This window comes from Triplophysa rosa, linkage group LG22 (assembly GCF_024868665.1).
Source record: "Triplophysa rosa linkage group LG22, Trosa_1v2, whole genome shotgun sequence".
Taxonomy (NCBI): domain Eukaryota; kingdom Metazoa; phylum Chordata; class Actinopteri; order Cypriniformes; family Nemacheilidae; genus Triplophysa; species Triplophysa rosa.
This window is the reverse complement of record NC_079911.1, coordinates 20,618,027-20,632,575: the sequence shown is the minus strand read 5'-3', so window position 1 is coordinate 20,632,575 and position 14,549 is coordinate 20,618,027. Positions and strand designations below refer to the sequence as shown.

The 14,549-nt window shown below is 46.6% G+C and overlaps 2 protein-coding genes across 4 annotated transcripts; both read right to left on the bottom strand.

Annotated features, from left to right (window-relative positions):
• Nucleotides 1–3,801: 3,801 nt before the first annotated feature.
• emsy (EMSY transcriptional repressor, BRCA2 interacting) lies at nt 3,802–11,166 on the bottom strand. Of its 3 annotated transcripts, none has more exons than XM_057320635.1 (20): nt 11,071–11,166; nt 10,479–10,552; nt 10,287–10,392; nt 10,100–10,199; nt 9,943–10,017; nt 9,678–9,853; nt 9,456–9,596; nt 9,101–9,360; nt 8,767–8,995; nt 8,478–8,684; nt 8,236–8,397; nt 7,986–8,159; nt 7,771–7,907; nt 7,512–7,691; nt 7,239–7,425; nt 6,602–6,766; nt 5,733–5,882; nt 5,516–5,658; nt 4,678–5,433; nt 3,802–4,587 (listed from the first exon to the last, which is right to left on the bottom strand). In XM_057320635.1, the coding sequence occupies exons 3-20, from the start codon at nt 10,387–10,389 to the stop codon at nt 4,390–4,392; spliced, it is 3,543 nt and encodes a 1,180-aa protein (XP_057176618.1). In that variant the 5' UTR covers nt 10,390–10,392; nt 10,479–10,552; nt 11,071–11,166; the 3' UTR covers nt 3,802–4,389. The 3 variants fall into 3 exon arrangements, with proteins under 3 accessions (XP_057176618.1, XP_057176619.1, XP_057176617.1); XM_057320636.1 differs by having other exon boundaries at nt 5,516–5,574; nt 6,596–6,766; nt 11,071–11,165; XM_057320634.1 differs by having other exon boundaries at nt 3,803–4,587; nt 6,596–6,766; nt 11,071–11,165.
• Nucleotides 11,167–11,506: 340 nt separating this feature from the next.
• LOC130545835 (NHL repeat-containing protein 3-like) lies at nt 11,507–14,413 on the bottom strand. Its single transcript, XM_057320639.1, has 7 exons — nt 14,278–14,413; nt 13,858–14,010; nt 13,640–13,790; nt 13,366–13,566; nt 13,202–13,293; nt 12,909–13,021; nt 11,507–12,403 (listed from the first exon to the last, which is right to left on the bottom strand). Exons 1-7 carry the CDS (start codon nt 14,365–14,367, stop codon nt 12,163–12,165), a joined length of 1,041 nt encoding a protein of 346 aa, XP_057176622.1. The 5' UTR covers nt 14,368–14,413; the 3' UTR covers nt 11,507–12,162.
• Between the last annotated feature and the right edge of the window lie 136 nt (nt 14,414–14,549).

Sequence of the window (14,549 nt, the reverse complement as noted above, 5' to 3'; positions counted from 1 at the left end):
GGGAAGAGAGAGAGAGAGAGAGAGAGAGAGAGAGAGAGAGAGAGAGAGAGAGAGAGAGAGAGCACATATGGGATGAGCTGATAGCAGTCGTCAAACACACATCACCAAATTTGGACACAAATTCAATATGAAAACAAGCCCACAGAAAACATCAGAACTGAGTGAGTGTGTATGTGTGTATGTGCGTGTGTGTGATTGTGTGAGAAGTTTTGCAGTCTATAAATTGTAAACAGATGTTCAGAATGTTCCTTTATGAGCTGGAAGTGAATCAGGCCATATGACTTCAGTGAGTAAGAGGTGAAATCAGACACACATGCACACACTTAATGATTTTTAAACTGAGTTTATAATAACATCCATTATGAGCTCTAATGATCACTGAAACCCGAGAGAGTTTAAAATAACATCATAAACAACAACAACAACTCATGAACCACATGCAAAGAGAATATCACTCCCAGCTGTCTGTCTGTTGTGGAGGAATGTTCGCTTTGATCTCAGATGAACAAGACCAGAGATGATGAGATCTTTAGTGTGTGTGTGTGTGAGGTGTGATGGAGAGATGAAGAATGTCTTGTGTTTAGATGAACATGTGTGAAGCATCAGACGTCTCTCACTGACAAACTGATCAAGTGTTTCTGTTTAATAAACTCATCTGGAGCTTTTACTTCTGGTGTTTTTTATATTTGATTTCTGTAAAACAGTGTAAGTCCATTTAAGACTTTGTGTTTATTCCAATGGATCTCACAATGAGCTGCACACAAAACAACACAAGAGCATTTACAGCACTGACTCATGGAGCAGAACTCGCTGTCATTAGTTCACTGATGTAAATATTTTTACAGAGCGTTCGCTTTTCATCTCAGAATTAGAAAGAAATTTCCTCCGTCAAGATTTAATTCCATTATGTGAAGTCTTGAGATGACGGAGTAAATGAGTCAGCGTTCTTCATTCAGTCCGAGAGATTTTACTCAGATGTATGTGGGAAGATGTGAGAGATTACAGTTGTACTGTGAGTGAGTGAGTGAGTGAGTGAGTGAGTGCGTGCGTGCGTGCGTGCGTGCGTGCACTGGTTTGACCTACATTAAAGGGACGCACAGTCCTTACAATGCCGTGTGTATTCATGTGTTTGGCCACGCCCCCTACATTATGAGGACATGCTGATGTCCTTGTAATTCAAAACGTAAAATAAACATACAAAAAATGTTTTATTGAAAATGTAAAAGTGCAAAAACTTTTGAATGATTCTTAGGGTCAGGGGATAGAATATTCAGTTTGTGCACTATAAAATGCATTACGTCAATGGAATGTCCCTGTAAACCACCAATGCCAACATGTGTGTGTGTAGCTCACCGTGTCTCTGAAGTTTTCAGCATTTTCAAACACCTTGTCTTCTCTGCTTCATTTCAGCCTGTGATTTTAAAAACACAAATCTTTCATGTGGTTTCTCAAGTAATATGAAGTCTTGAATGCTGTATACTTACCACACAAACGTTCTTTTTTTAAAGAACAGAAATCTGCTTTATTTCATCCTGACGGCTGAAGGTCAAGTATCACGCTGCTTTACACAACACAAACTCTGTACATGAAGAAATTCTTTGAGAAGAGAAATAAATCTCATGAATCTGCTGTATTTGCCAAGAACTACAGAAAGCTTTAACCGTATGAACTCTGAAACTGCACGTCTGGTCTCAATCTGGAATTCCTCAACTCCAGACTGTTTTCTTAACACGAGACGCCAGCCGGACGGAGAGAAGGAGAGCAAGCGTCAAATAGTGTGAATGGATCAGAAACGGATGATGATGACGATGATGAAGATGTCAGGAGACAGTGAAAACACTTGACAAACATGAACAGAACTCAAGACTTCACATCTGACATCAGTGTCGTGCGTGTGCAGATCACAGAAGTGACTCGACACACGGACAATCCCTCAGACGTGATGTACAGGGCTTCTTTCAGCCGTTTAAACCGACATTACAGATATCTGTCTGCTCAGAAGACTCATGAGATCACATCAGATGTTTCTCCTGAAAGTGCTCATGAAGGAGACACAAGCTATTGAGACTTTTGATGGCCGACTTGACTGATCTGAGCTCAGTTTGAACTCTAATGACAGAGACATTTGTGAGAGTTCACGTGACTTTCCCTTCGCTCTTCATTTAATCTCACGGATGTCTAGGAGAAATAACGGAGACCTGTGATTGTCCTGCGGTTTGTCAAGTCATTCATCGACTCAATCTTACACGCATGATTGTGAATGTGCGGCTTCAGCTGAAATCACATCAGAATCAGCGGTCACTCCTGGTCAGAACTGAAATGTGTGTGTGTGAAAGAGACCGACTTGTTTCCTTCTGCTTTCCAAATGATCTTAATAGTTAATCGTGTTTTAGGTCTAGTGTCTTTTCACATGTGATCCGGTCATATATCACACACGTCACACATCTCGCAGTGGAAGATTTTCACCTTTACGACTTCTGTAAAGTGACTTCAGAGCTCCAGCTGATAGCAGATATGTTTAGCTTGTGATATCACTCACTGTCTGTGGGGTTTTCCACTCGATGTGAAAATGAAAGTTGAGTCTGTAGAGATCTTTTGCATTGAACACCAATAAAGATCTGAAAACACACACAGATGAGAATCACCTGTTCTTTATTCAGCCGTGTGTCAGCTCATGTGACATCATGATAAAGTCACTCGCTCATCCCGTGTAACACGCACTTCAGCTTGATTCTCTATTCTTCATCTTTTCATATCTTTACATCAAAAATCCATCTCCTTCTGAATTGACCTGCAATTCCCAAAGAACTAAAGACGACTGGCGGTGGAGTTCACCCAGTATGATCTTGTTTGCACACTGTTTTGCACTGGTTGAATTTCAAAGTTTTACTTAACTTATTTATTATTACATATAGGAATTTAAAGTCTGTATATTATTTGACCTGTGTTTCTCCTTCCTTCATCTTAAATGTGTGCTTCCCTGTGATAACCACTGTGCGCGTGCATCCGTGTGTGTGTGTGTGTGTGGAGTTGCGAGTACGTGTTTTGTGTGTGCGCGTCTGTCTTCTGTGTTTTCACCTTTTTTTGTTTATACTTGTATAACTTTAAATGTTTCGCTTACAGTCAAAATGTTTCATGTACAGCCGCTTTGTAACAATGAAAATTGTAAAAAGCTCTTTCTTTTTTTTTAAATATCCCCGACATATATGTATAATCTGTATTTTTTTATATATTTTTTTTTATTCTGTGTAGTGTTATTTGTATGCACCATGGGTTGAGAGTAACACAATTTCAATCTCTACACGTATGTACTGTACATAAAGCAGACTTGATATAAATATAAAGTTGAGTTGTTTGACTTCTTGAGAGATGAAACCAAGCGTTACAGAAACTCCACTTATCTGTGCGTTCGGCCGAGAGAGCTGTTGATAAAGAATGTCTCGCAAACAAACTTAAGATGCAACGAGCTACAGATGATCTTAATCTGATGTTGTTGAACTGACACACGTGTGCAGAGAGAGAGAGAAATCAAAATGAAACGCTGCGTTTTAAGTGTAAATTGAAAGGAAAAGCGCTGAAGATTCCCATCGGAGTTCTCCTCTGTTCCATACGGACACCAGCAGGTGGATGTAGGAAAGTCCCAGCTGGATTTTCTTAAAGGCGGGTTTGTGTGTGAAGCGACACAATGACCCTCGCAATGCCCCGCCCACTACACAGACGCTGGAATCCACCCAGAAGCACCTCATTTACACAAAACCCCGCATACACGCCCGCCCGCCCGCCCGCTCACCCGCCCGCTCACTGTTTATTTCCATCACAATGAGAAGGAGTCGCTTCATCAATGGATTTAATGACGCCGGTACTTTCCAGTAAAAGCATATCGAGTCTCTCAAAGAGCCGACGTGAGAACAGACGAGCGAATCGCTGCTGCTCGACACACACGGCCTCAGAGTTTGGTGAATGCGCCTGCGGCACGCCCTGTTACACCACCTGTAATGTGAGAGAAGTCACCTGCGCAAACACTCAAAGCAAAAAGAATGAATTACATCAGCAAAACAGTGTCGTGTAGTAAAGTTTATACAGTTCAGATGTTAAACGTTACATCAAGAGACACAAATGAGACGGAGGAGAGTTTTCAGAGAGAAGAGCGCGAGCAGGTTATTTACATACACAATCTGATCTTCCGTCTCACTCGCTGAACTGTAAATCAAGTTGAAACGGTTCAGGAATCTGTTGACTGTTCAACACAAACGTTGGAGTAGCACTACAGACAGACGCTCACTCACTGACTCTCCAACACAAATAGAAAAGATCAGAACATGTGAATGCTGCCGACGCCTCTAAACCTCCTGGAGGTGTCTCTTCAAGAGCACACCTCAAATGTCATGTTCACTGTGATTGGTCAGTGCACACCTCCACCGGGCTGGGCTCCACCCCCTCGTCGTTGCTGCTGTCCACTTCTTGTTCCATGACCGACTCCTCGTCCAGACGCTGGCTGGTGTAATCGGTGATCTCCAGAAAGCCACTGGGCTCCACAACCACATTAGACTGACTGGAGTCTGGCATGATGGAGAACTGAGGGATGACCTACACACACACACACACAGTTCTGAAGAACGGCTCACAATAACGGCACATGATGTTGATCATCAGTGTGTGTGTGTGTGTGTGACGAACCTGTATGATGCCCACGTCTTTACTCTTGATGTGGCTGAAGGGTCCGTGTGTGGGTTTGGAACTGCTGATGAGTGATGATGTGGGCGGGGCTTTGGTCAGTGGGCCACAGTCACTGGACGAGTCCACCACCATGGGCTCAGCGCTCGGGTCGATCTCGGCTTTCATCATGGAGATCTTCAGGATGTCAGACACCGAGGCTTTCTCTGATGCTGCCGCACCGGTGCTGGACTCCGGCTGGAGTTTAACAGACGCCTCGGCGCTGCTGGACACGGGCGGACACTGATGACCCCCAAACGTGATCTTAGTGACGGTGGCACCCTGCGTTATGATGGGCACCTGAGCGCTGATGGGGGTCTTTGGCACAGGGTGATGTGCCTGCAGGGGCGGAGGCTGTGACAGCTGTGTGTGTGTGTTGGGTCGGTTGTGTGAGGTGGGTGCCTGCTGGAGTCTGGGCAGCTGTGGAGTTTGAGGAGGGTTTGCGGACGCGGCAGAGCCAGCGGATGATGTCAGAGAGGAAGAGGGGGCGGGTCTCTCACGCGGCACAGACGCTCTGCCCGTGACGGGCTCCGCCCTCTTAGATGAAGTGGGGGTGTCAGCGGCAGGTTTGCTGAGGGTGGGCGGTACCGTGCCGTGCTGACTGACAGGTTGAGCTGAGCGGTAAAACAAACCCGTCTGAGGATCTAAAGTATCACCCTCTAACTGCCCCTCCTCGACCACCATCTGCTCCTCTGAGTCTCGACTCTCAGACACCTCCACCTGCATGAAGAAGAAACACCATCAGTGTTGAGTTCCTTTAAATGTCTAAACTCACATCTGACTCCTCTCTGTGACCACTGACCTGCTGTGAGACGAGAGCAGATGTGGGTGGGGGGTTGGTGCTCTTGGCAGCGGACGGCGCTGTTGATGGAGAGCAAGAGACAGTCAGAGTCTGACCGCTGGATCCAGAAACATCTCCACCAATCAGAGCTTTACTCACTTTACCTGAAACACACACACACACTGATGTCAGTGTGAACAGATGTGAATGTGTGATGTTGATGATGTAAATACAGTACCCAGGTATTCAGTGAGTGTGCCAGACTCTGCTACGCTCTGAGTGGACGGTTCGGGGGACGGCCTCCTGTCGGGGGGCACAGGGATGGGCACTGCCATCTGACTCAGATCAATCGTGTGCTGACGCGGTTTGGCATCACCTTTCTCCTTCACTGTAACACACACACACACACATTAACAGAGCAGGAGGGGACAACAGGACTGATGTGGGGGCTGATGGGTAACACACACACATTAACAGAGCAGGAGGGGACAACAGGACTGATGTGGGGGCTGATGGGTAACACACACACATTAACAGAGCAGGAGGGGACAACAGGACTGATGTGGGGGCTGATGGGTAACACACACACATTAACAGAGCAGGAGGGGACAACAGGACTGATGTGGGGGCTGATGGGTAACACACACACATTAACAGAGCAGGAGGGGACAACAGGACTGATGTGGGGGCTGATGGGTAACACACACACATTAACAGAGCAGGAGGGGACAACAGGACTGATGTGGGGGCTGATGGGTAACACACACACATTAACAGAGCAGGAGGGGACAACAGGACTGATGTGGGGGCTGATGGGTAACACACACACATTAACAGAGCAGGAGGGGACAACAGGACTGATGTGGGGGCTGATGGGTAACTCACACACATTAACAGAGCAGGAGGGGACAACAGGACTGATGGGTAACACACACACATTAACAGAGCAGGAGGGGACAACAGGACTGATGTGTGGGCTGAAGGGTAACTCACACACATTAACAGAGCAGGAGGGGACAACAGGACTGATGGGTAACACACACACATGAACAGAGCAGGAGGGGACAACAGGACTGATGTGTGGGCTGAAGGGTAACTCACACACACCGCTGGTCTGCTGTAGCTCCAGCAGGGCTTTGATGGTGGATGTAGCTGACTGAGACTCTCCCGTCACGTCCTGATAAATGATGGTGGGACTGGCCTCCACTGAAACCTCCTGTTCTGTCCAATCCTGACCTCTGGAGGTGATGAAGTGAACCACAGGCTGAGAGTCTGTCAGAAACACAGTTGTTGTTGTTTTCTGATCATTCAATCATTTACAGTTATTCATTTGGCAGACGCTTTTCTCCAAAGCGACTCAAAATTGAGGAGAAACAGCAAGTGATTTGTCTGAGTAAAGCAATATTCACGAGAAGTGCCAGTAATACAAAGTTTCAGATTCAACGTTAAGATGGTTTATACCATGGTCTGTTTGAATACTGAATTCTGATTAGCTAGAAGGTATGCAGTAAAACCATTTAATGCACAGGTAGATCCAGTCAGTTTGATCAACGCTTGAAATTAACTGACAAAAATAACCGTCATTTCCACCTGTCTGATCAAAAATGACTGTAAACATCAATAACAGCTTTAAGTTTGTAAATGACCATGGTATGAGCGGGATAATCCACAGCTAGCTGAGTATTAAAGGATTTAATGCACGACGTGGAGAACTTCATTTTCATAATGATCATAATGTTCTGACCGTGAGTGATGTCGGACGCTGCACTGCCCTCTGAATCGTCCTTCATCGCCCCCTCCTGGCTGGGACCTGCGACGGCGCTGGATTCTGTACAGCGCGAGACCTGCTGAAGCGTCTCGCTCACCAGCTGTCGGGTCTGTTCGCTCACCACGGCCGTCTGAAAGGCCATGGGCTTCGGCTTGATCAGAACCTGACGACACAAAACCCGTCGCACGCTCACATGATGTTTGGGAATGTGACTGTCGAGGGGTTAGCGGTGAGAATGTGACCTCTGACCTGTGTTTTTCCCTGCTGTCCGTACACAATCTTGGTGGGGATGATCTTGGTGGTGGTGGTGGAGGGCTGAACGCCGGCGCCGAGGCTCTTGGGCTGCGTCACGATCATTTTAGTGATGGGTCGAGAAGCGGTGATGATGGCCGGCTTGGCCCCGGGCACCGCCTGCAGGCCTTTCTCTCCCTGAAACACACCCGGAGTCAGACGAGAAATACAGTCACTGCAGTTAACTGCAGCGCATTAGTACATCATATGATCTTACCCCTGCGTTTAACAGCGTCGTAACCATGTTCTTTCCCGGAAGTCCCTGTAGGGTAGTTCCTTTTCCAGTGGTCTTCTGCACCACGATCACGTTGGGTTTGGAGGTCATGGGGATGGTGGTGATCTTTGTTGTGGTTCCTGTGACACAGAACGACACGGATGAGACTCAAGATCTTCAGTTCAACGGCCTGAAGTCATCCCTCTGCACTGCCTCACCTGTCACCATGTTGGTGGTGATGATTTTGCCACCCAGCGTGGCGAGAGATTTGGGCACGACGGTTATGATGCTGCCACTGGTGGTCTTGACGTAAGTGGCTCCCGCGGGCGACGTGGCCACACGGGCGGCGAGCGCAGGATTGACAGACGGTCGCGTGTACGCCGCCGGACTCCCTGTAAAATAGAAAACATGGTTAAAATGCAAACACACATGAGACACAGATGCTCATGAGTGAGGTTGACGGGGTACCGGTGGGATTGGAAAGCGGTTTGGTGGTCATTATGGCTCCGTTGCTGCTGACGACCATGATGGGGGCGGAGCTACTGCTGGGCAGCACTGAACCGGAGGGTTTGGGTAAGATCTTACTGGGCTGCATCTGCTGAGTGATGATCTTCACACCTGCACACACACCTGCACACACCTGCCGTTAACATCCCTCTCCGAAGATCCTGTCACTCAAACCATCCAAACATCTGATGACGACCTCTGACCTGACTCCTGTTTGATCTGTATGGTGGGTTTGGCTCCGGGGGGCGTGCCGCTGCTCTGTGGGGACCCCTGCAGGCCTTTAGGAGACACACACTGAGCTGATGTCTGCTGCTGTTTGGCGATCTGAAGAATCTGAGACGGAGGACCGATTAAAGCTTTGGGAGACGGCAGACGGGTGGAGGACACTTTCACTCCGGCGGACGACCCACCTGAACAAAACACACACACGTCATCACAGAGCACTGACACGCGCCTAGCGTCGGAACAAGCACCTCACACACACACGCTCACCCTGCGCGATCGTGGACATCACCACTGAAGGGGTGGAGGAAACCACTGTCGTCACGGCAACAGGACTGGGTCCCGGGGCTGCGCTGGCTGAAATCACCATGGTCTGTTTCTGATTGGCCGCCGCGAACGCGCCGCTGGACACCAGCTTTGACATGGCTGCGTAGTTGTGTGACTTTGACAGAATGTTTGGCACGAAGTTGGAGCTCGGAGACGTCGTCACGATGATGACCTGAAGAAAAGAAGATTCAATGAAACCTGCGATGCGGAGTTAACTGTGGTATTCTGAGATGTGGTACACACGCGCGTGTTCTGTATATGAGACATGGACTCTGACCTTCTGTGTGGTGCTGTTAGTGGTCTGGGTGGAAGGTTTGGTGAAGGTGATCTTCACCGGTGACATGTGAGGCGGGAGTGAGTTGGCGATGCTCTGCATCAGGCTGCTCATCTTCGGGCTGCCGCTCACAGGAACCGCGATGGTTTTAGGAATGGGCGTGGCCACTTTAGGCACCTCCTTCAACAGCACAGGGGAGGAGCTGGACGAGTTGGTTCTCCGCCTCTTACGAGGTTTCTCATCCTCATCAGAGCAGCTCACACCTGAGAAATAACAGCAGTGAGCACAGAGCCGCTCTGCCTGACAGGTCCCAGAATGCATCATTCGAAAATCACAAAGAGACATGTGTGTGACATACTCTTCACGTAGACGGTACTTCCGCTGGGCAGCACCACGACGTTGGAGGCGGGGCTGGCGGGTCGGGGGGATTTCACGACTGCTGGCACACTGGTGCTGCTTGGTGTGGATGTCGTACTGGTGTAGGAATAACACACCACCACTGCAGGACACAAATAAAAACACAAGCATTTACTCATTGTGTCTCATACAGCGCTGAGGAGTTTCTCAATGCATTGTCTACCTTCTTTGTTGCCGGTTTCCGCTGGCGGGAGCAGTGAAGAGTTCTGATGCGCGGTGGCGCTGGCGACGGCGTTGGCTGTTACAGTGAAGGCCGTCTGAGGAACCAGTCTGGGCATCAGAGGAACGAGCCGACGCCCCTCGATAGACCATTCGGATGAGCTGTTGGGCCCGGACATGCTGTGTGTGTGAGCACAAAACACACGGAGTTCACACGAAACAGATCAGCCACACGACACCATGAAAGTGTTCATACGTGTGAGACTCACTGATAGGCGATGGTGGTCAAACGCTCATCATTCACGGCTCTACGGACCTCAGCTCGATGGCGTTCTGTTGAGATACTGACACAGCAAACAACAGTTCAGAAGACAGCTGTCATTCAAACAGCACACAAGAGTCCTGCGAATCTTCAGTGGCAGATACCTGAGGACTCTGGTGAGTTCTCCGAGCAGCTCCTTCTTGTCTTTAGTGAGCTCTCCCTGAGCCCTCAGAGCGCTGATCACACCAGCGTACGCCTCCAGCTCTGCACACACAGCCACACGGATAAACAGATTCAAACACAACATGTTAAACAGGTGTCGTGTGAAGGGTTAAAGGGGTTTAGTCTCACCCAGTTTGCGCAGGATTCGCTTGCATTCGTCCCTGCTGAGGTCGAGCAGCGCGGGCCACACCACCGGCATGCTGCCCGTCAATGGCTTCTCCTGCTGAATCATCAACTTCACAACAACAACAACAACACATCATTCCGTGACACTACTAAGTCATAACCCTTACAGAATACAATCATATACAGCACACTCACCAATGACAGAGCAACACTGGCGCTGGAAACTCTCTCTCTCTCTCTCTCTAAGAGCCAATGATCTGCAAGATATCCTGCAAAGAAAACACATCACCGAGGTCAAGGTTGGAGATTCTCGCCCTGACAACTTTCATCAATGTTTTCATCATTGTAAATCAGTGTGTTTAATACCATCTGATCTGAGATCAGCCTGTGCGTGTGTGTGCTGCACAGCAGCATCGATTTGCAAATGATGAATTCAATAGAACATCATGGATTCAAAAACCTTGATAAAACGCGTCACGTCAGTTTTAATGACGCACATACAGATCCATATACATTTCATCCGCCAACACAACAATACACACGAAACACGTTAGTTTCTCAAAGCATAAAGGTTTTTTTAAATAATAATGGAGATGTTTAAATAATGTTTTCTTCACGTCAGGGATCTGTTAGCATTAGCCTGTAGCATGTGTAGTGTTTGACACAGCACTGATTTAAACCCAGCAGTAAAACATTCCGAGACTGTGTGAATCACGTCTGTCTGAACATATTTAAAATCATTCATGTGTCATTTGAGTTCACATCTGCGGGATTCAATCTCACTTACCTTCATTTCTGCACAGTCCGTCAGATCCGCCATGTTTATTCCTCAACAAAACACTCGAGCCGAGCTCACACAGCCGTCCGTGGAAACGCCGGAAAAATATATGCAGAATACAGCCAAAACAAATGAACTACCAGCATCTATATTTACAAATAATTTCTAAATAATTCTACTGTAAATATTACACACGCATAACAACCCAATATTTCATAAACGAGTTCCAAACAGATCAGGCAGTTTCACGGGCAGCACATCGGAGGCGCGAGTCGTCATGACTGACAGACATTCTTTCGTGCGCAGGAAAGAAACGCGCGTTCAACAGTTCATTCTTTTGTTAGAATTACACATATTTAAATAAAGTTTAATTAATCGAAAATTACACTTAATCATTTAGCAGACACTTTCATCCGAAACTCTACAAACACAAAAAATTCCACAATTCGCATAACTTATGCATTTATTAAGCAATAACAGTAATAAAACATGACATCCCTGTCTCGCCAGCTGATAAAAACTAACCTTACCATAAATCATCACCATCACAGCTCCACATGTCCGGTTTGTGAATAGTACATTCAAACAGAAGCACTATAAAAAGTAATACAATCAAACATCTGAATAATGGCACCCACGATGATCAAAATGCACCCTGCTCTTCATAGGAAGACCTCCTAAAACACAATGTCAAGTGCAATGAAAAAAGATACTTGCCATATAATCATGTTAAATGTTTACATTAAGAGTCAACAGGTCTGTCACACTTTCCATTACAAAAGTTGTCAGGCGCACGCACATATTCTTATAATTACACGCATTAACACATACTATGTTCACAAATAGAATTACAGACAACTCAGTGTCATAATGTACACATGAAATTGACCAAACAAGTCAATGAGAATGTCTTTCATTCAAACCCCCCCCCAAGAAATATACATCTTATGTAAACGTATTCTTCTGGTTTCAAATAAAACCTCAGACATGATCTCTCATTATTCTCATCCGAGCTATTCATTTCAGCTCATTACAAAGAGCTTAAACGTTCTCTTACAGAGCTCTTCAGGTAATAAGTGTAATCGGTTTTTCATAAGATATTTAAACACTCCCGGTGTTCACAGCAATGAACTTTTGGGCCTGACTGGCACCAATTTCTGCCACGTAAAGATCTCCGTTGCCCTGATCCAGATCCACCAGATGAGGTTTGACATCGTCTGCCAGCTGTATGGTGCTGACCACCTGACACTGACCGATGATTCCTACAGGTGGAGCATCCAGCAGTGTGATCTGATTGACGTTTAACTGGGTCACCACTAGATACTTCTGGTCTGGTGTGAGTCTACAGGGGCACAGAAACACATGCGTGTAAAACAGAGACGCCACACCAGCTATGAATCTCTGAATAAAGTCTGCAAAATCTATAACAAAGGATTTGTTGCTTGTGTAAAAGTCGCCTCATTTCTGTGAGGTTGTTACAGTGTTGTTGGGACATTGACAGATGACTGCCGACGTGTGGTGGGTGGTTGCACAATGATATAATAGCGTTTATACTGTATGTCTGTCATGTGACCATCATAAGTCCCGATTGATGAGTAAAATAAAACCGTGTGCTCTGTGCATCTAAACTAAACGTGCATATGTTTAATACATGAACCCTTAACCACGGCGTTGTTGTTCTAACAGCAGAGAAGCTTTCAGCGATGCTTTGATGATATTAATATTATTCTGATGTCAACAGACTCAACTCAACTTTATTTATAGCGCTTTTACAATTTTCATTGTTACAAAGCAGCTGTACATGAGACATATTGACTATAAGCAAAACAATTAAAGACTCATCTTACCTGACAGAGTAGGGTGCGTCGTCTTTAAAACAGCTTCCCCACGAGCCCAGCCAGTCACCCGTCACTGAATTAAACACCTGAATGCGTTTATTACCTCTGTCCGCAACCCAAACCTGAACAACAAGACCCACTCTGCCACTTTATAGTTAATAAGTCATTACATTTTGATGAAAGTTCCTAAAGACATAGAGCTGATCTTTGAAATCACAGTGAGAGCAGGATTTGAACACACATACAGACTAAATCTCTTGAACGTTTGATGATGACTGTAGATTAGGATATATGAGACGAACCCGCTGACAGGTGTCCACAGCCACACTATGAGGGATGTAGAACTGAGCGAGTCCCTGTCCTCTCTCGCCGTGCATCCACAGCACCTGCAGATCTGAGCCACACATCCCATTCAGTACACCCATCAACATCCCAAACTACAGAGAGCACGACATCAGACCCGCACCTTCAGAGAGTTTCATCAGACGGTTGTTTATCCCGCCGTCTCCGTCCACGATGTAGATTTCTCCAGAACCGTGGACGAATATCTCAGCCGGCTGGTCAAACTGGATGGGACCGAGAGAAGATCCGGCTTTCCCGGGAGATCCCAGCACCTGAAGCAGCTTCCCCGCTGGGGAATACTGCTTTACCGTGTGTCCGTACGGCCCTGAGAACAGAGAGCAGAGAGTTCAGCGCATCAGATAAGAGTCTAAATCAAACAGAGGAAAGATCACACCAACCCGTCCCGACATCAGTGATCCACACCGATGGCTCAGTTGAAGGGTTAGCCAGAAAAATCCCATGAGGCATTTCCAGGGTGCTGGTGTTCCACGCTTGAATGAAGTCTCCATCCGTGCTGAGCACCAACACTTTCGGGACATTCTCTCCTCTCTGCACGAATCAAACATGAATGTCACACACCTGCAGCGCAGAATGAAAGATCGGACGGTTCGCTCACCTGTGCGACATAAACCACGCCTGCAAGATGATTGACAGCCACACCAAACACCTGGCCGGTGAAAACCTCTGGCTGTTTGGGCCACGAGATGTCCAGTTTATATAAAGTTTTCCCAGAAACCTTGAAGTGTGTTCTGGCTGCTGCAGTGCTCGTCTGAAACACAACGAAACAACAAACTTCGTTAAGAAGAAACATCTGAACAACACCTGAAGACAAACACCACAGTATTCTTTCAAATACCTCGCAGTACCAGATAAATAAATACCCTCATGCATCGAGTTCTGTGTTGTTATTGTCTGACAGCGTCACACTTGTGACAGTATGTCATGTGATCACTCACTCTGATCTCGGTGCCTTTCAGCGCTACATACAAAGATCTAGACATATATTCAGGATGAATTCATCAGACACAAAACTCACGTGAGAGCTGATGGATCCACACACGAACAGTATGAAGATGATTATTGCCATGGCGACAGCAATGAAACAGCAATAATTGCGTTTTCTCATAGAGATGAATGATAGTCAATCACACGGCTACCGCGATAAGCTTTCTGTATTCATCACGTGATAAATACACCTACCTGATTGGTTCTCACTGACAGCAGGGCAGTGACGTAACTCCCGTTGATAAAAGGTTTGCGTTTGAGGTCATTTGAACGTTGAATTTAATGTTATTTTTTAACGCTTCT

Coding starts and splice junctions, on each gene's coding strand:
- emsy (XM_057320634.1), bottom strand. CDS start 10,389: ATGATTCAGCAGGAGAAGCCATTGACGGGCAGCATGCCGGTGGTGTGG. Junction 9,361..9,455: donor AAGTACCGTCTACGTGAAGA/GTATGTCACACA, acceptor GTTATTTCTCAG/GTGTGAGCTGCTCTGATGAG. Junction 5,883..6,595: donor ACAGCAGACCAGCGGTGTGT/GTGAGTTACCCT, acceptor TGTGTGTTACAG/TGAAGGAGAAAGGTGATGCC.
- LOC130545835 (XM_057320639.1), bottom strand. CDS start 14,367: ATGAGAAAACGCAATTATTGCTGTTTCATTGCTGTCGCCATGGCAATA. Junction 14,011..14,277: donor GTGGATCCATCAGCTCTCAC/GTGAGTTTTGTG, acceptor GTTGTGTTTCAG/ACGAGCACTGCAGCAGCCAG. Junction 13,022..13,201: donor CTGTGGACACCTGTCAGCGG/GTTCGTCTCATA, acceptor CTTGTTGTTCAG/GTTTGGGTTGCGGACAGAGG.